The 21,268-nt window shown below is 47.1% G+C and overlaps 1 protein-coding gene across 1 annotated transcript in view; it reads right to left on the minus strand.

Annotated features, from left to right (window-relative positions):
- Positions 1–21,268, minus strand: part of LOC138974808 (neuronal acetylcholine receptor subunit alpha-10-like) — a 56,375-nt gene that overhangs the window by 11,876 nt on the left and 23,231 nt on the right. The window contains exon 5 of the mRNA XM_070350550.1: positions 12,898–13,007. Within this exon, the coding sequence (XP_070206651.1) occupies positions 12,898–13,007 (110 nt within the window). The remainder of the gene's footprint in view (positions 1–12,897; positions 13,008–21,268) is intronic.

The raw sequence follows: 21,268 nt of genomic DNA on the forward strand, positions 1-21,268 counted from the left end.
AATTTATTATTTAGATTTTAAAAGTTAGGTCTATCGCAAAAACGCACCACGGTCCAAAAACATTTTGATAATCATCGATTCACGGCTATCGCCAGTTTACATCGATAGAATGAGACCCAAAGGGAAGTAACTCATGTTTGACCTGAGTTCAGGATGGGTCCAAAAAGTGTTCGAGACAATCTGCAAAATTAATTCTTTAAAAATTGCTCGCTCTTTACGTAGGGCACCTAGGATGTTCCCGTTTGGTGAGCGTTCAAATGGAAGGGTGTTTGTACTGTGTGTAAAAGCCTGACAGTATCTGTGATGGTTTACGGGAGGCTTACTGTCCGGGCGTGATTTCCGGTATCATAACAGCCGTCCAGCACCAAAACGAGGCGCCATTGTTGTAGAAGACCAAGTCCACGAAAATAAATTCTTTGAAAATTTCTCACGCTCGACAGAAAGCAGCCAGGATGTTCCCGTTCGGTGAGCGTTCAAATGGAAGTATGCTTGTACTGTATGTAGACGCTCGGGGAGCTCTGTGATGGTTTACGGGAGGCTTACTGTGCCTTTAACGGTTCAGAGGAACTGGCGCCAGGCAGCGTCGTCTGCTACGAGAACCACGGCCTTGCGTGACCCTGCTTCCGGGCTATCTGTTTTTAAACTTTCAAAACTTCGTATTGTTGTTTGTTCTGATCTTGTCTTGATGAAAAAAGGTTTCTTTTATGATTTAAGAATGTTTGTGTAACAAGCTGTCAATTTATTATTTAGATTTCAAAAGTTACGTCAGAAGCGCAAAAAAAACACCGTCCGATTGTCTGACAGACAATCCGCAAAATTAATTCTTTGAAAATTGCTAGCTCTTTACGTAGGGCACCTAGGATGTTCCCGTTCGGTGAGCGTTCAAACGGAAGGGTGTTTGTACTGTGTGTAAAAGCCCGACAGTATCTGTGATGGTTTACGGGAGGCTTACTGTGCCTTTAACTCCCCTACCCCTCAACCATTTCAATAAAAATCTAACACTTGCAAGTTGCATTATAATTCCTTTTTTTTGTCCAGTGGTCTCGACTAGCTTATATTTTTTGCTATGTTTAGCAGTTTACATCAAAATGTTTACTTCATTATATAGGGCAGTTGTAATACATGCACAGTATTCGGTTAAACTTCGGCCCCCTCCATACCCAAGTTCTATCTTGCAATTAGCGTTATTTCGACTGTGATTCAAAATGGCCAGTGGAAGCGTGGTATCATGACCTGCAATCTCTTGTCGTGTGACGTATACAGACGCATTACATTTACCTGTTAAACAGAACAATATCTGTTGACCAGGTACGATATTTACCTTTTTTTCGAGCACGACGTCAGGTAAGCAGGTAATTTACCTGTTTAAGAGCACGATGTCAGGTAACCAGGTGAGATATTTACCTGTTGTAGAGCACGATGCAGACCTGTTTACCCCCATAAGTGTTTTGGAGTAATACTCAGCCCCAAAAATAGTAATCCTGGCACAAACATAGTAATCATCCAGCATTCGTCGCCAATTACAACGCACATGACAACTGTGTCTGCGAAACGCAATCATGCACATATATCCATCATTCACAAACAAAACACATCAGTCAGTTTTTGTAGTCATCATAATTTCAAAGAAGATCACATCAAAAGCACATGCATCACTGATTCTTTTTCTTTTGCTCGTAGTAGGCCTTTTTCAGTGTGTCAAGCGCTTCTCTAGGCCTACTGTACTTGCGCTTGCCGAATGAGTGAGGGCGAGACTTCACCACAAGAAGGCTCTCCAGCGTCTCATCAGACAGACATGATCTCTGGTCAGTCCTGTGCTTTTTCACCCCATTTTGCCATTGAAAAAAACCAATGCCAAACATGTGAATTAATAAAAAAAATTTTTTTTTTTAAATTTTATTATTTTTTTAAACTTTTTTTAATTTATGAAAATCGTAGTCTTGACACGGATAGCGGAATGGCGTATTTTTTGCAGAAAATCGTAATAAATTACGCCAAAATCGTAAGTGTAAACAGGTCTGACGTCGATGCCAGGTAATAAGGTGAGATATTTACCTGTTGTAGAGCACGATGTCAGGTTACCAGGTGAGATATTTACCTGTTGTAGAGCACGATGTCAGGTAGCCAGGTGATATATTTACCTGTTGTAGAGCACGATGCCAGGTAACCAGGTGAGATATTTACCTGTTGTAAAGCACGACGTCAGGTAACCAGGTGAGATATTTACCTGTTGTAAAGCACGACGTCAGGTAACCAGGTGAGATATTTACCTGTTGTAAAGCACGACGTCAGGTAACCAGGTGAGATATTTACCTGTTGTAAAGCACGACGTCAGGTAAGAAGGTAAAATATTTCCCTGTTATAGAGCACGATGTCTGGTAACCAGGTGAGATATGTACTTGTCATAGAGCACGATGTCAGGTATAAGTAGGAAATAAATTTACCTGTTTTAGAGCACGATGTCATGTTACCAGGTGAGATATTTACCTGTTATCAAGCACGTTGTCAGGTGACCAGGTAAGATATTTACCTGTTACAGAGCACGATGTCAGGTAGCCAGGTGAGATATTTACCTTTTATAGAGCACGGCGTCAGGTGACCAGGTGAGATATTTACCTGTTACAGAGCACGATGTCAGGTAGCCAGGTGAGATATTTACCTTTTATAGAGCACGGCGTCAGGTGACCAGGTGAGATATTGACCTTTTATAGAGCACGATGCCAGGTAACCAGGTGAGGTATTTACCTGTTGTAAAGCACGATGTCAGGTAACCAGATGAGGTATTTACTTGTTGTAGACCACGATGTCAGGTAAGCAGGTGAGATATTTACCTATTGTAGAGCACGATGCCAGGTAAGCAGGTGAGGTATTTATTACTTGTTGTAGAGCACGATGTCAGGTAAGCAGGTGAGATATTTACCTGTTTTAGAGCACGATGTCATGTTACCAGGTGAGATATTTACCTGTTATAGAGCACGTTGTCAGGTGACCAGGTAATATATTTACCTGTTACAGAGCACGATGTCAGGTAGCCAGGTGAGATATTTACCTTTTAGAGAGCACGGCGTCAGGTGACCAGGTGAAATATTTACCTTTTATAGAGCACGATGCCAGGTAACCAGGTGAGGTATTTACCCGTTGTAAAGCACGATGTCAGGTAACCAGGTGAGGTATTTATTACTTGTTGTAGAGCACGATGTCAGGTAACCAGGTGAGATATTTACCTATTGTAGAGCACGATGTCAGGTAAGCAGGTGAGATATTTACCTGTTGTAGAGCACGATGTCAGGTAAGCAGGTGAGATATTTACCTATTGTAGAGCACGATGTCAGGTAAGCAGGTGAGGTATTTATTACTTGTTGTAGAGCACGATGTCAGGTAAGCAGGTGAGATATTTACCTATTGTAGAGCACGATGTCAGGTAAGCAGGTGAGATATTTATTACTTGTTGTAGAGCACGATGTCAGGTAAGCAGGTGAGATATTTACCTATTGTAGAGCACGATGTCAGGTAACCAGGTGAGGTATTTATTACTTGTTGTAGAGCACGATGTCAGGTAAGCAGGTGAGATATTTACCTATTGTAGAGCACGATGTCAGGTAGCCAGGTGAGGTATTTATTACTTGTTGTAGAGCACGATGTCAGGTAAGCAGGTGAGATATTTACCTATTGTAGAGCACGATGTCAGGTAAGCAGGTGAGATATTTACCTGTTGTAGAGCACGATGTCAGGTAACCAGATGAGGTATTTACTTGTTGTAGACCACGATGTCAGGTAAGCAGGTGAGATATTTACCTTTTATAGAGCACGATGCCAGGTAACCAGGTGAGGTATTTATTACTTGTTGTAGAGCACGATGTCAGGTAACCAGGTGAGATATTTACCTGTTGTAGAGCACGATGTCAGGTAACCAGATGAGGTATTTACTTGTTGTAGACCACGATGTCAGGTAAGCAGGTGAGATATTTACCTTTTATAGAGCACGATGCCAGGTAACCAGGTGAGGTATTTATTACTTGTTGTAGAGCACGATGTCAGGTAAGCAGGTGAGATATTTACCTATTGTAGAGCACGTTGTCAGGTAACCAGGTGAGGTATTTATTACTTGTTGTAGAGCACGATGTCAGGTAAGCAGGTGAGATATTTACCTATTGTAGAGCACGATGTCAGGTAACCAGGTGAGGTATTTATTACTTGTTGTAGAGCACGATGTCAGGTAAGCAGGTGAGATATTTACCTATTGTAAAGCACGATGTCAGGTAACCAGGTGAGGTATTTATTACTTGTTGTAGAGCACGATGTCAGGTAAGCAGGTGAGATATTTACCTATTGTAGAGCACGATGTCAGGTAAGCAGGTGAGATATTTACCTGTTGTAGAGCACGATGTCAGGTAAGCAGGTGAGATATTTACCTATTGTAGAGCACGATGTCAGGTAAGCAGGTGAGATATTTACCTGTTGTAGAGCACGATGTCAGGTAAGCAGGTGAGATATTTACCTATTGTAGAGCACGATGTCAGGTAACCAGGTGAGATATTTACCTATTGTAGAGAACGATGTCAGGTAACCAGGTGAGATATTTACCTGTTGTAGAGCACGATGTCAGGTAACCAGGTGAGATATTTACCTGTTGTAGAGCACGATGTCAGGTAACCAGGTAAGATATTTACCTATTTTAGAGCACGATGTCAGGTAACCAGGTGAGATATTGGAAAATTTCCTAGATAAATTTTCATTTAATTAATATACTTACCCGAATCACATTAGCATTGAGTCACCTGAGATGCTTATCACTGAAAAACGCTTACCCGGCTAAAAACTTTAAAGGGAAGCAACCCCATCACCAAAACGAAAGTGAAAGTAGCTTTGGTAATGGGCCAGCACACTGGGAGTTACCTCCCATACGGGTGTGTGCCACGTCACTTCCTCTAGGAACACGTGCCTATTCTCATACGGCTTTAAAAATCTTAAAACCATACGCGGGGCAGGTGGGAGGGAATACAGTATGTGATTCGGGTAAGTATATTAATTAAATGAAAATTTATCTAGGAAATTTTCCATTAAATTACATATTCTTACTCCGAATCACATTAGCAGATAACATCAACAAGGCGGTGGGCAAGGAATAAATCAAAACTCACTATCAAGTTCTGGACAGGAACTGGCCTGCTGCTATGAGCGCAGGGAGCCCTCGCGAGCCATCCTGTCGAAGTGCAGCGACGTCCCGAAGATAATAGTTGATGAAAATATCTTCGGAACGCCAATACGCAGTTGTCAGCACCTCCTCTAGACGCTTGGAGCGCAGTACTGCCAGAGAGGATGCCCACGCCCTCGTTTCATGGGCTCGGGCCGAGTCGAGTGGCAAGAAGGGCATAACCCCCCCCCCCCCTCTTTGTGTGACTCCACTCATAAGCCTGCTTAATGAGCGAGGACACCCACCGGGCCAACGTTACCTTCGACAAATCCTTCTCGCGCTTAGTGAGGAGAGAGATAAAAAGCAACTTCTGAGAACTAGACCGAATCGGCTGAGTCCGGGCTAAGTACAGGCGGAGAGCCCTAACAGGGCAATTAACCGAATCAGGGTCGTCCGGAGCCAACGCGTTGGTCAGAGCCTTGACTCTAACCAGCGGAGAGGCCTGCCCCGGAGACTGATTCTTGGCCAGGAAATCGGGCCGGAACCGCAAAGATGCGGAACCGTCCGACTCAAAGGAGATATCCCCAGGCAGACCCGACAGGGCGTGGACCTCGCTACCCCGTCGGGCCGTTGCCAACAAAAGAAGAAACAGCGCTTTGCGAGTGACATTGAACAGACTGGCCTCGCTCAAAGGCTCAAACTCCGCGGAACGTAAGAATTCCAGGATTAAAAACAAGTCCCACTTGGGAGCGGGCAAACGTGCCTTGGCTTCCTTAAGAGCAGCCCCTTTAATGACTGCAGCTATAACACCCCCGACTCGAACAGACCGACCGATCTGCTTAAGAGTCGCCGAGATAGCGGAGCGCCGGACCCTCAAGGAGGAGACTGAGGCGCCCTGCGAAGACATGAAAGAGAGGTGGTTGGCGACCTGGATAGAGCGCGGAGCCACCGAACTCACCCCTCTAGCTGAACACCAGGCGGTCCATGCCTTCCAGTGGGAAGCATAGACTGACGAGGTGGACGCTCTATGCGAGCGAGCCACCAAGTCCAGCGTCAAAGACGACGCCCCAGAGCGCTTTAGCGAGTCCCGAACAACTTCCACACGTGAAGCTTCAGAAGACTGGGCTCCTCGTGTGGAATGCCTGTTCGGGGCTGCACTAGTTCCCCTCGCACGAGTGTGAGAGGAATGGGGGGCCCTTGGGCGAGCCGAAGAAGATCTGGATACCAGACCTGCGACGGCCACAGAGGGGCGACCAGAAGAAGGCGGGCCGGCCCCTCCATCTCCGCTTTCCGGATTACTCGGCTGAGTAACGGAAAGGGAGGGAAGGCGTACGCCTCCAGACCCGTCCAGGGAAAGTCCAGAGCGTTCACTCGCCATGCCTGAGGATCCGGGAATGGCGAGACGAACACCGGAAGCCTCTTCGAGTACCTTGTGACAAAAAGGTCTACCAGAGGCTTTTGGACCTGGGCCCAAAGGCGAAGCAGTGCCCCGTGAGTGATTGTCCACTCTGACTGAAGCACTGTGCTGGAGCGGCTGAGCGCATCCGCCAGAGTGTTCAGCCTCCCTGGTAGGTACCTGGCCGAGATCGTGATATGATGCTGAAAGCACCACACCAGGATCTCGCAAGCCCTTTCCGAGAGAGACGGGGACCGCGAGCCTCCCTGTTTGTTGAGGTACGCTGCCACTGTCATGTTGTCTGTAAACAGACGAACATGCTTGGCATACAGGGAGGGCACAAGGACTGCTCCGTCGTCCACAGACCGGAAGTAGTCTGAAGATCTGTATGTGCCCCCCAACCCTCCCGGGACGCATCTGTAAAGAGGTCCAGGTCGGGGAGGGGCACGACAATCGGAACACCTCTGCAGACCCATTCCGTGTCCAACCACGGAAGGGTCGCAGACTGGAACCATCCCTGCAAAGGGATGAGGGCGTCCCAATCCACCAGAGGAGAGTCCACAAACGGCTTCAGAGCGAACTGAAGAGGCCGTTTGTAGACCCGGCCCAGGGAGACCAAAAGGGCCATGGACTCCATCTGCCCCAGGATGGAGGCGAGCGACCGGATGGAAGCCATCAGGAGAGGCAAAGTGGAGCGAATCTGAGCTTGGAGCTTGTCCACCCTCCTCTGAGAAGGCTGGACAGTCCACGCGACCGTGTCGAAAGACATCCCCAGATAAGTGAATGTCTGTGACGGGGTCAGCTCCGACTTTGTCCGGTTGATCGAGAACCCCAACAAGTTGGATTCTCGAAGAACCGTCAGGGTATCCTGCGAACAGCCGCTCTGGGACTGGTTCATGATGAGCCAGTCGTCCAGATAAGCCCGCAGACGGATACCCTGGGACCTCACCAGTGCACAGACCTGTCTCACCACCATGGTGAAAATCCATGGTGCGAGGGACAGCCCAAAAGGGAGTGCGCGGAACTGGTAGATCTGATCTCCCCACCGGAAACGAAGCCATTTCCGGTCGGCCGGATGCATAAGAATGTGGAAGTATGCATCCGTGAGATCGATCGAGGTCACCCAGTCTCCTGGGCGGAGAGAGTCTCGGACAGAGGCTGGCGTCTCCATCTTGAATTTTATCTCCCTCAAGAAAGTGTTGAGGTGAGATAAATCCAACACGGGACGCCATCCTCCTGACGCTTTGGGAACGGCGAAGAGACGCCTGTAAAATCCCAGGGAGCTGTGAACCCGCACTCTCTCCACCGCGCCCTTCTGCTCCAGGGAGGCAATTTCCGACTGCAAGACGGAACGTGCTTCCTGCGAGAAGGGGGGCTTGAACCGCGGCGGCACTCGGGTAAGAGGCGCCTTTTCCTCCCGCCAGAGCAGGCGGAAGCCCGATCTCACCACTCCCACAATCCATTGGCTGTCTACTACCGACATCCAACGAGAAAGTGCACGGGAGGGGCCTCCCGCCATCACCAAGGTGGAAGGCGGGAGGGGGGTGAGATCGGGAGCGCTTCATTGGGGGTGTAGCTTACTCCCAGAGCCGCCACGCCCCCTCCCCGATGCCGTCCTCTTCTTCCCACCACGAGCGGCCGGCGGAGCCTGCCGCTTCTGAGCTGGCTTGGGGTTCGACGATGTCTGAGCCTGCTTTTGCTTTGAAGGCTTAGACTGTTTCACCCCCTGCAGAGTGAAGTCGAGGAACTGACTGTCCTTGTTCGACTGAATCTCCTTCTGTCTGGCATCCATTGCCAGCGAACAGAAGAGAGATTCCTCTGAGACCGGGGAGACTCTCAAGGTCTCCCTAGTAGCCAGCTCCGTGAACTGGGACTGTGAGAGGAAGAGATCCCTCCTACAGAGGACCGCTTGGGTGTACTGTAGGGAGGAAAGCCGCAATTGTTCCTCATTGACCTTGGCCAAGGCGGTCAAAAGCGCAGAGACATCGTCCGCATTTTGTTCTTCACTGAGAGTGAAAGGAACCAGCGAATCGGTCAATGCCCGAGACAGAGTCCGAACAAGAGTCTCCGCAATGGAGGACAGTTCGATCTGCCGACGTCCAACCTCCTCAGCAGAGAGGAGGGAAGCCTCAGAAACCGGCAGAACCGAATCACGCTTGATCGGTTTAGCCAGAAGAGGCAGCAATTCCCGGGGAACCGGAAGGGTAGCCCTAGGGAGTGCAAAAGACGCCAGCCAGCTCTGGCTCTGAGTGGGCAAGCTAAGCTTCCTATTGCCCGTAGGCACAAAGGAAGAGGCTTGAGAAGCCGACGCCACCCACTGCTGCGCTGATTCCGGAACTGGACCAAAAGGAAGCAGTAACGGAACAGGCACTGGCCGAATACCACTCCCCGCATGTGCTGGACGAACCTGCGAATGCGAAAGTTGGTAAGCCACTGACGGAGACTCGGCGAACCGGAAGGAAGAAACATCCTCCTGTGCCGGCCGGAAGTCCGCCATGGCCGAAGGAACGAACGGAGCGGAAGAGTCCGCAGCCACCACTCCTTCGGGGAAATAACGAGATGCTACTTCCGCCGCGATGTCAAGAACAGACTTGAGCTTCGACGGAAGCACGCCCCGAGACTCCTCGCTGACCACTGATGGAGCATCAGAATAGTCACACGTGGAACCATGACCGAAGTCGCCAGTTCCGGAAGCAGAAGCATGCCCTGGCAAACCGGAAACCGGAAATGCCTGAGCACGAACATCATCCTGCAGCCCAGAACCTTGTGAAGGTAAAGGGTAGGCAGGACGACCATCCGCAAAAACCGGAGCTGGATGCGCTGACGTCACTCCCCCATCCGAGTGGAGTGATGCCTGCTCAAGCCTAGGCACTAAATGGCCGGAAGGCGTACGCTGGAATCCACTCTCTGGTATACGGAAGGAACCACCAGAAGAGGAAGAAGCGTGTCCGGCCGAGACCGGAAGTGTAGCCGACGGAACCGCGCAATGCGGAAGTGAAGGCTGCACTGGTTGACTTCGAGATCCGGGAGGACCGGAAGTCAGTGAATACTCCATCCTGCCGCGACCGCCGTAGCGTGCCGGAGGGGACGGATCATCACTTCCGGCGAGTGCCGGAAATGCGGCAGCCGAAACCGACTGCCGCCGCTGTTCGATCAAATCCAGGGCCTCGAAGGTTATCGCCGGAAATGAAAGATCAGCATGTGACAAATGGATTTGTACATAATTTTGTATTGGAGTTATGTGACGCAGGTGTATAAAATTTCATGGGCCACAAACTTTGAGTAGGCACCGCACAGTAAAATATCACTCGTGGAGTGCAGTGCTGTCATGTGTGAGATGTGACCAATCAGAGAAGAGTATTAACTGAGGTCGCGTTTTATAGACCGTAGACAGGCAGAGCTTTACAGACCGTTGAAGGGATAAGACGGGTCTCTTTTTGGTAAAGTTTCTCACCGGGCGCTGGAGGTCGGTTGGTACGACTCGTGCCGCGGAATTGAATCGTAGGATTCAACTGCTGTGTTTACAGGTATTTATTGAATTGTATTTTGCTCGGAGATATTATTTTGCTCGGAAATATTGACTTGAGAAATGACCGGGAGAGTCATGTGTGAATTGGCTGAAAAGCGTGCGCTGTTGTCAGCCATTGTTGAAAAGAGAATGTTTACATGTTTTTCGGAAATGAAGTCGCTTATGAGTAAGCGGGTGTATATACTGTAACCGCATAAGTTAGTTGACGGTAGTGATAAAGAATGTCAGTATTATTGAGTAGAAAAGTTTATTCAGGTATGGAGACTTATGGTAGTTTAAACTTTTGTATTTTAGCATCCCGGGCTGAGTGGGTAGCCGCGGAAGTGGGGAGACGAGACGGGAGGTTCCGCCTTTGCGTCCTGAGCCGTGAGTTTCGGGGGCGCAGGAGGGAGTCAGCGTGAAGCGCTGAAGAACGGGGACCCCGTCCCATTCCACCACGCGAAGACAGTTTGCGTGGGTGGTGTGGACCAGGGCGTGTCACTGTATTGTGTGAGTACGACTGGAAAGACGTAACCGGCGAGAGAGCTGTGTGGAGATAAGTTCCCCAAGTTAACAAACACGAGACGTAGAGCGTTCGTGACTTTTTATCTGTGTGTAACAGAAATGACAATTGACAGAAGTATTGCCTGAGACAATGACTTCGTGTGTAGTGGGGCAGACAGGCTCCCACGGAACAAAGCTTGAAGTGTTCTACGTGTGTGCACGTGATTTATAGACTGCATGAGAAAGTAACATGTGTGTATTTCTGTGCAGCTAGATTTCTGTATATTGACAGAAATAGAAACTTTTATGTTGAGTGAGAGTGATTTGTAGAATGCATGGGAAATAATATGTTTATGTTGTGTTGATTGAATATTTCAATAGAGGAACAGGGGCAAAGGGCCGTAACCGTGTTCTTGTCTTTGTGCCTGGTTGGAGTGTTGTGTGTGTGTGGGAAGACTAGGTAGTAAACAGAGAGAAGCACGCACAATTTCTGATAGGAGTAAATATACATACAGACATACACACGAAAATTCCAGCCGTAACACAGCATGGTATCGGTCGTGACCCGATGCGAAAGAGCTGTCCCCCGAAGGAGAACGTCCAGGCGCCTCACGAGGGCTATCGGACCAGCTCTGCTTACCAGCCGACGCTGAAGAGGGAGGACGCTGCTCCAAACCGGAAGTGGAAGGCAAAGACACGGAAGCCAATGCCCGGACGCCACTGCCAGATGCCGGAAACGCCGAACTGCTGGCGACGGAACGCTGGAACTCTGCCTGCACCAAGCTGCGGATTTCCGGAACCAGTGACTTTAACAGTGAGGAAACCAACGCACCCTGCACAGGTGCTAACAACGATGACGAAGTCTCCGAAGTAGAGACTGGTGCAGAAGTAACAGCAGCGCTAGGCGCCGCAAAAGAAGCAGAAGTAGTAACAGCGCTAGGCGCCGAAATAGGTACAGACAACAAAGTGTTACGTTCTTGGTCTGTAACAAGTAAAACTGCTTTGGAAGAGGAAGACTTAGGCTTAACTTTCCCCTTGGGGTCCGACTTGCCACGGCGCTTGTCTGAATCAGACATGCTGTCAACAGCACGTGGCAACGCGAAAAATTTACTGAAACGTAAGTCTAAACGACTGAAAAACTCAGTAAACACACACACTTTCGCGTCAACAAAATACGATAGCTACACTTGCCCAACAAAAACAGGCACGTAAAGCTACAAACAAAGTCACACAAGCTAGTAAACTAACTCACACAACAAAATGGCGAAACACGCAAGTCACTGACACACAAGTCCGCAAAAAACGGACAACGTACAGTAACGAAAACAGCGCAAACAACCAACAACAAACGGGAACGAGCTCACCAAACTGTAGGCAAGGCGAGCAGAAAAGCTGGGTAACGTGGCCGGCGGGTGTCACTCAAACACACAAGGTCAGCCACAGAGCGTTCTAAAAGTGAACCGTCCTCTCCGAGGTGAAAAAGACGTATGAGAATAGGCACGTGTTCCTAGAGGAAGTGACGTGGCACACACCCGTATGGGAGGTAACTCCCAGTGTGCTGGCCCATTACCAAAGGTACTTTCACTTTCGTTTTGGTGATGGGGTTGCTTCCCTTTAAATTTTTTAGCCGGGTAAGCGTTTTTCAGTGATAAACATCTCAGGTGACTCAATGTTAATGTGATTCGGAGTAAGAATATGTTATTTATTTACCTGTTTAAGAGCACGATGTCAGGTAACCAGGTGAGATATTTACCTGTTGTAGAGCACGATGCCAGGTAACCAGGTGAGATATTTACCTGTTGTAGAGCACGATGTCAGGTAACCAGGTGAGATATTTACCTGTTGTAGAGCACGATGTCAGGTAACCAGGTGAGATATTTACCTGTTGTAGAGCACGATGTCATGTAGCCAGGTGATATATTTACCTGTTGTAGAGCACGATGTCAGGTAACCAGGTGAGATATTTACCTGTTGTAGAGCACGATGTCAGGTAACCAGGTGAGATATTTACCTATTGTAGAGCACGATGTCAGGTAACCAGGTGAGATATTTACCTGTTGTAGAGCACGATGTCAGGTAACCAGGTGAGATATTTACCTGTTGTAGAGCACGATGTCAGGTAACCAGGTGAGATATTTACCTGTTGTAGAGCACGATGTCAGGTAACCAGGTGAGATATTTACCTGTTGTAGAGCACGATGTCAGGTAACCAGGTGAGATATTTACCTGTTGTAGAGCACGATGTCAGGTAACCAGGTGAGATATTTACCAATTGTAGAGCACGATGTCAGGTAACCAGGTGAGATATTTACCTGTTGTAGAGCACGATGTCAGGTAAGCAGGTGAGATATTTACCTGTTGTAGAGCACGATGTCAGGTAACCAGATGAAGTCACAGGGGACCCTGAGGATGGTGATGTTGGCAAAATCCGTCACGTTCCACTTGAGCTTCTCGTCCGTCCAGTCCTGTGTGACAACATGAAGCTTTCGGTCTGATTTATGTCCAATACTGGCAGTCATTTTGAACAACATAAAGGGTCGGCTTTCTGTCTTCGATCTCTAAGCATCCAATAAGTTCCGCCATCATCGCTTGATGACATTCAAACCTGCGTGGTAAGAATGTTAGTGTGGGCTTACCACACAAAGCATGCCACGACCACATGGCACGGTCAGCGAATCTCCACTTTCACCGAGTATGTTAGTTGTTTCGTGCCACGTACCGCACGTAGGAGTTTTTAACATACGCGACGCTGAAACAAGACACATGCTACATTTGTCTTACAGAATACAGAATACAGAATACAGAATACAGAATCTTTAATTGCCCAAGGTTGGGAATTTGTGATGACATTGCGGTTAAGAAACATTTCAATCCAGCCATATACACCAACACACGCATCATTACTGATCAACAACATTCATTTAAAAACAACACTGGACAGCATAAGTTTAAAAATACATTCACTAAAACTAGCAGTATACACTCAAAGCTTCCTCGTCTCAAGTCACACACACACACACACACACACACACACACACACACACACACACACACACACACACACACACACACACACACACACACGCACGCACGCACGCGCACACGCACACACACACATCACTGGCTTGTGTCCTAGGTATGCGAAAGTATCAATCAAGCAATCAATCAATCAATCGATCAATATATCAATCAATCAATCAATCAATCAATCAAACGATCAATGAAATTATCAATAAAACAGAGAGGAATGCGTAAAGTATTCCATTCAAACTCGTTGTAATACGTTTTCTCCTCAATAGAACCAAGACTATTAGCAATATCAGAAATCAAGTCTCACGATTTACAGACTGGCGAAGCAAGCAGGAGGCAGTTAACTAACACGCGAGGTGGACGAGAGGTAGTACGGGGGCGTGAGAGCTCTTGACTGGTCAGAGAGAGAGAGAGAGAGAGAGAGAGAGAGAGAGAGAGAGAGAGAGAGAGAGAGAGAGAGAGAGAGAGAGAGAGAGAGAGAGAGAGACAGAGTTGTTAACAGAGAGAAAGGAGGCGCGAGCAGCAAGCACCAAGCGGCTCCAATTGTTGCCAGCAGGTAGTGATTTGGGCCAAATTATTGGGCTGAAGGAAGCGATCAGCATTCTTCATAACAAGGTTGTCAGGTTGTTCTTGGCTGAGCGGGGCAAAAATTTCCACGCATGAAGTAAATTCAGCACAAGAGGAGTGTGGCAGGAAATTCGTCAAACGGACGAAAGCCATACAAAGTAAGCGAATTCGCTTAAAGGAGAGCTACTTACATTAGGCTGTTGAGGTAATAAATCGTTATTTAACGGTGTTGACGAGTCTATGTTTGTGGAATGAAATACTCTCTTTTGTTCTTTCCAGGTTAGCGCATAATTTGCTCTTTGTGACGCTAAAATAATAATCTGTATATGGTCTTTGCAGATATGGAGAGAAGGAAGGAAAATAACTGATTTGATGTTTTAAAAGTTCGTTTGTGCAGGCCACGTGCTCGATTTTCTTTTCTTTCTTTCTTTATTTGGTGTTTAACGTCGTTTTCAACCGTTCAAGGTTATATCGCGACGGAGGGAAGGGGGGTGATGGGATAGAGCTTCTTCTTCTTCTTGTCGATCACTGATGGGATAGAGCCACTTGTCAATTGTTTCTTGTTCACAAAAACACTAATCAAAAATTTGCTCCAGGGGCTTGCAACGTAGTACAATATATTACCTTACTGGGAGAATGCAAGTTTCCAGTACAAAGGACTTAACATTTCTTACATACTGCTTGACTAAAATCTTTACAAACATTGACTATATTCTATACAAGAAACACTTAAAAAGGGTAAAAGGAGAAACAGAATCCGTTAGTCGCCTCTTACGACATGCTGGGGAGCATCGGGTAAATTCTTTCTCGTCCCAACCAATATGGGACTCCCCCTAACCCGCGGGGGGTCACGTGCTCGATGAAATCAATCAATATCAATCAATATGAGGCTTATATCGCGCGTATTCCGTGGGTACAGTTCTAAGCGCAGGGAATTTTTGTGGTATTTTTTTTGTATGCAATTTATATTGCGCACATATTCAAGGCGCAGGGATTTATGTATGCCGTGTGAGAAGGAATTGTTTTTACACAATACATCACGCATTCACATCGGCCAGCAGATCGCAGCCATTTCGGCACATATCCTACTTTTCACGGCCTATTATTCCAAGTCACACGGGTATTTTGGTGGACATTTTTATCTATGCCTATACAATTTTGCCAGGAAAGACCCTTTTGTCAATCGTGGGATCTTTAACGTGCACACCCCAATGTAGTGTACACGAAGGGACCTCGGTTTTTCGTCTCATCCGAAAGACTAGCACTTGAACCCACCACCTAGGTTAGGAAAGGGGGGAGAAAATTGCTAACGCCCTGACCCAGGGTCGAACTCGCAACCTCTCGCTTCCGAGCGCAAGTGCGTTACCACTCGGCCACCCAGTCCAGAAATATGTAAAGGTGACATGTTTGAAGGTGGAGGGTGAAGGGTTGCGTGGAATGTTTAGTGCACCGATGCTTTTTGTTGCAGCATTTTTCCTACTCATCGACTTATCTTCGCGGTATTCAGCGGTACTTATATCCACCGACTTATCTTCGCGGAGCTGTATGCTGTAACCGGAACATCAGTTGCTGTTGCTCCGGGATAACCGGAGAGGCCATCACCGTCTGCAGGGGTCTTCCGGCACCACCCTTTATTTCCAGCAGTGGAGTGAGGCGCCTGACTTCCCCACGATTCCCTGCTTCGTCCCACGCCAACCGGCACTCCAATCAACGAAGCGGTAGTGGGGAAGAACTATTTACGGGACGTCCACTCGTAGCAGAAAGCTAAGTGCACCGTGCTAATGCGCCCTTTTACCACCAAGTCACCTTTTATTATTTGTGATTACATTTTGGAGTGGTAACAACGTGGGGGTGTGACACCTGCTTAAACCAGTGCTTTTTGGCAGAACAGTATATTTCCTATCTATACACGGGATCAGCGTGTTATTATCATTTTCTAAACTTTAACTGGCATTTTTGTCAGTGACCCCTTTTTTACGTTTTGAACGTAAAAACATCTTTTGGAGTGAAGTTTCGAGGGAGGTGGCAAGATAGTATATAAACAGGCGTGTGAAACTTATACTTTTGTTGATTCTATCTATTTGTATGACTGCGAGAGTGGATCGTGGTGTGGTTAGTTAGTTATCAGTAACTAACCGTTCATAATCACCTTATGTGATCTATTGAAACGTGACATGCCTAAAAAATAAAACATTCGGATACAGGTGTGTACTCCTTTGCTGATTGGATACAGGTGTGCTCTTGAACTAGTGCATTCTCCTGTTTAATGAATGTTGAAAGTACTGAGTGTGCTCGTCTCTGGATCTTTCTCTCTCACGCTTTCTCGCTCTCTCTTTCTCTTCTGTAATGTGACGTAATACCAAGGGTTTTGGAGTTATTTGCTTACAAACAAATAATTCGTCCTCGTACTTCTCTTTCGATCTTTGTCTCTCTCCCTAGCAATAAGTGACACTTGTTTTGTTCATTAAAAATTGTGTTTATTCTTTAGACAAAGTAGATCAGTCCCTATTTAGGGCGAGGTCCAGATGTAAAAATGCGGATCACTGCTTATTCTATTCTGCTCGTTAAATAAAGAATACAGAATTACTATCTGTGTGTGTGTGTGTGTGTGTGTGTGTGTGTGTGTGTGTGTGTGTGTGTGTGTCTCTCTCTCTCTCTGTCTCTGTGTGTGTGTGTGTGTGTGTGTATGTATGTGTGTCTCTCTCTCTTTCTGTGTGTGTGTGTGTGTGTGTGTGTGTGTGTGTGTGTCTCTCTCTCTCTTTCTGTGTGTGTGTGTGTATGTGTGTGTGTGTGTGTATGTGTGTGTCTCTCTCTCTCTTTCTGTGTGTGTGTGTGTGTATGTCTCTGTATGTCTGTGTGTGTGTGTGTCTCTCTCTCTGTGTCTCTGTGTGTGTTTGTGTATGTGTCTCTCTCTCTTTCTGTGTGTGTGTGTGTGTGTGTGTGTGTGTGTGTGTGTGTGTATGTGTGTGTATGTGTGTGTGTTTCTCTCTCTCTTTCTGTGTGTGTGTGTGTGTGTGTGTGTGTGTATGTGTGTGTGTGTCTCTCCCTCTTTCTCTGTGTGTGTGTGTGTGTGTGTATGTGTGTGTGTCTCTCTCTCTTTCTGTGTGTGTGTGTGTGTGTGTGTGTGTGTGTGTGTGTGTATGTGTGTGTGTGTATGTCTCTCTCTCTCTCTTTCTGTGTGTGTGTGTGTGTGTGTGTGTGTGTGTGTGTGTGTGTGTGTGTGTGTGTGTGTGTCTTTCTCTTTCTCTCTCTCTATCTGTGTGTGTGTGTCTCTGTCTCTCTCTCACTCTCCCTCTCTATGTCTCTCTCTGTCTGTCTCACTCTCTGTCTCTCTGTCTGTCTGTCTGTCTGTCTGTCTGTCTCTCTCTCTCTCTCTGTCTCTGTCTCTGTCTGTCTCTCTCTCGATCTGTCTCTGTCTGTCTGTCTGTCTGTCTCTCTCTTTGTCTGTCTCTCTCTGTCTCTCTCTCTCTGTGTCTCTCTCTCTGTCTCTCTCTCTGTGAATTGGTCCGTGTCGACCAGGGAGTGAAAGGCTGAGTATAGAGCGGCCAGTGTTGATGCCTCATTGAGAGCGTAAGTCAGGGAGGAGTTAACCTTGTTATAGCCTGTCCCCACTGATGACAGCGGGCCGACATGCATGGTTCTCAAAGAAGCGTAACAGGGTTAGAACCCCTCCAGCGTGTGACTACCAACATTGCCAATGACTACCAACACGCCACAGTGTGTGACAGTCAACGGAAGGTCTTCTGGTCCCGATGGTCCCCTGTCAAAAGCCGCATGACGAAGAGACAGGGGGAGTAACATTATTATTTCCCTTGTCTGCCCAGCCAAAGTCATAATTTACACGGAACTGGGAACAGCGGTAACGGCGCTTTTCTCGTGGGAGGTCGCGTCAAGTGTCTGGGACACTAATCTGGACACACTTGAGGCCATTTTGCATTGAGCCCCAACTTGACTTCGCGAAGACTTCGCCAAGTCTTTTTACCGAAAATTCAATGCCACAGCTTCGTGCAGCAAGCTTCGTGCAGCAAGCTTCGTGCAGCAAGCTTCGTGCAGCAAGCTTCGTGCAGCAAGCTTCGTCAAGTAAGACTTCGCGAAGTGAATATCAGGTGTAATTGCGTTATTCGGCTTTAAGTCAGGTGAGAAAGATAACAAGTCGCGTTAGGCGAAATTACTACATTTAGTCAAGCTGTGGAACTCACAGAATGAAACTGAACGCAATGCAATTTTTCAGCAAGACCGTATACTCGTAGCATCGTCAGTCCCCTGCTCGTGGCAAAGGCAGTGAAATTGACAAGAAGAGCGGGGTAGTAGTTGCGCTGAGAAGGATAGCACGCTTTTCTGTACCTCTCTTCGTTTTAACTTTCTGAGCGTGTTTTTAATCCAAACATATCATATCTATATGTTTTTGGAATCAGGAACCGACAAGGAATAAGATGAAAATGTTTTTAAATTGATTTCGAAAATTTAATTTTGATCATAATTTTTAATTTTTTTAATTTTCAGAGCTTGTTTTTAATCCAAATATAACATATTTATATGTTTTTGGAATCAGAAAATGATGAAGAATAAGATGAACGTAAATTTGGATCGTTTTATACAAAAAATGTTTTTTTACAATTTGCAGATTTTTAATGACCAAAGTCATCAATTAATTTTTAAGCCACCAAGCTGAAATGCAATACCGAAGTCCGGCCTTCGTCGAAGATTGCTTGGCCAAAATTTCAATCAATTTGATAGAAAAATGAGGGTGTGACAGTGCCGCCTCAACTTTTACAAAAAGCCGGATATGACGTCATCAAAGACATTTATCGAAAAAATGAAAAAAAACGTCCGGGGATATCATACCCAGGAACTCTCATGTCAAATTTCATAAAGATCGGTCCAGTAGTTTACTCTGAATCGCTCTACACACACACACGCACACACACACACGTACATACACACACACATACACCATGACCCTCGTCTCGATACCCCCTCTATGTTAAAACATTAAGGAAGTCAACTGACATGCAACCGGAAGCTCGAGGTCTCCTCGTAACCACGACAGAAGTTAAGGAGTCTACAGCAAACTACATGTACTGATGTTTAGGAGCTATTGGAACATGACGGGACTGATCATTTAGCCGCTTGGACTTGTTTGTAAACAACTCAACAGATCATTTCAAGTCCAAACTCGATTGATCCGTCAGGTAAAATGAACATAGTGGATATGATTGTCAGGCATTTCACTGTGCGAGGATGTTGTGGTGGTGGGGGGGGGGGGGGGGCTTGAGGGTACTTCAGCTGTTAACATTCATAATGTGCGGCCAATGATTGGCTAGGTAACGAGAAATATTTGACCAAAAGACATACAAAGATATGAAGGATAAGTTCGCCCGAAGGTGATCCATCTCGCTTAGTAACAAGATGCTGATTGTGTAGCTATCAATTTCCCCTGTTACTGAGCCAGTTTTGATTGCCCGGTAAATGTCTTGACATTGTGGTGTCCGATTCGAGTAATGCAATGCACATCCTGCGCCTAAAGAACACAAACAGTGAATATTCATAGATCTCGATTCTGTTTTCTTTGCTGTTATGTCTGCGGCCATTACAGTTATTGAGTATGAGGCGTTCCGGTGCGTCACACACTTGGCAGATAATCAAAGGTTAGGATCACCTTAAAAACAACGCAAGGAACCTCATAATAGTCATGAAAACACAGGGTTTGAATCTCGAACGCAATGATTGCACATGTATATTAACAGAACAAGAACAAAAACGGCATTAACGGCAACTACACAAAATCGGTTTGCGAAGAGAAGAAACGGACATATGCAGTTGCACATATAGGCACTTTCTCTGTTCCCCAACTTTCAAGCTCTGGCTTTGCCATTCCCTCAAGGAACTTATTTTGTTCTTCGTGGGAGGGAAGGAGGGTTGTTTGTTTGAGGCGGAAAAGAGAGTGCATGGAGATATTCTGGTAGGGAAGCGAGCGACGCCATAAGTGGACAGCTAATTGCGCCGATTCTTACGCGCTGTGCGAGTGCAGCGGGTCACGCCCCGGGCCAATCACCCCTTTCTTGTTCCGCCACTCCAGATCTTGTTCCAGTCGGATGGATCCGCTGCAGCTCGCAGCGTTTGATGCGCAAAGTTGTATTCCATGTTGCTCAGTGGATTGATATGGCATGCGTTGCGCAACTGAGTGCATGGAAGTCCGTATCATTTGATGCGCTGAGTTCTATGTTGCTCAGTTGTTTGATATGGCATGCGTTGCGCAACTGAGTGCATGGAAGTCCGTATCATTTGATGCGCTGAGTTCTATGTTGCTCAGTTGTTTGATGTGGCGTACGTTGCTCAACTGAGTGCATGGAAGTCCGCAGCATTTGATGCGCTGAGTTCTATACTGTTCAAAAAAAGAAACGCATAGTTGCTACTTGCCAAATTTGTTTTATTTTTCGAAAAAATTAACAGAAAATCCAATATTTAGATTATTTGTTTGAAATTTGGTATGGACACAGTTGAATGCACACACAGTTCATTTGCATCTTCAAATCAATCAGTCAATCAATACGATTGGGTGCCGAGGCTGTCAAGTCAGTAGGGGGTGTGACTGCCTTGAGCAGCAACAACTGCCCGGCACCTTCTGGGCATGGACTGGATCAGATGCCGGATATCTTGCTGTGGGATGGTGTCCCACTCCTCCTGAAGTGCCTGCAATAGATCGCGGTGATTTGCCGGCGCTTCTTCTCGCCTGCGCACACGTCTGTCCAATTCATCCCAGAGGTGTTCTATCGGGTTCATGTCTGGCGACATGGATGGCCAGGGAAGCACCTGGACATGGTGGTCGGTGAGGAACTGGGTGGTGAGTCGTGCTGTGTGCGGGCGAGCGTTGTCCTGCTGGAATATGGCATCCTGGTCAGCCAGAAGAGGAAGGGCGTGTGGGCGCAGAATTTCCTCCACGTATCGCTGGGCAGTTATGCGCCCTTGGACGTGCACCAGGGTGCTCCTTCCAGCGGTATTGATCGCCCCCCACACCATGACGCCTCCACCACCATGAACGGGTGCCTCATCCACACAGTTGGGCGCGTAACGTTCGTTTACTCTCCGGTAGACCCTCCTCCGACCATCATGTCGCTGGAGCAGGAAG

The sequence above is a fragment of the Littorina saxatilis genome, linkage group LG1, assembly GCF_037325665.1.
Source record: "Littorina saxatilis isolate snail1 linkage group LG1, US_GU_Lsax_2.0, whole genome shotgun sequence".
NCBI classification, from domain to species: Eukaryota; Metazoa; Mollusca; class Gastropoda; order Littorinimorpha; family Littorinidae; genus Littorina; species Littorina saxatilis.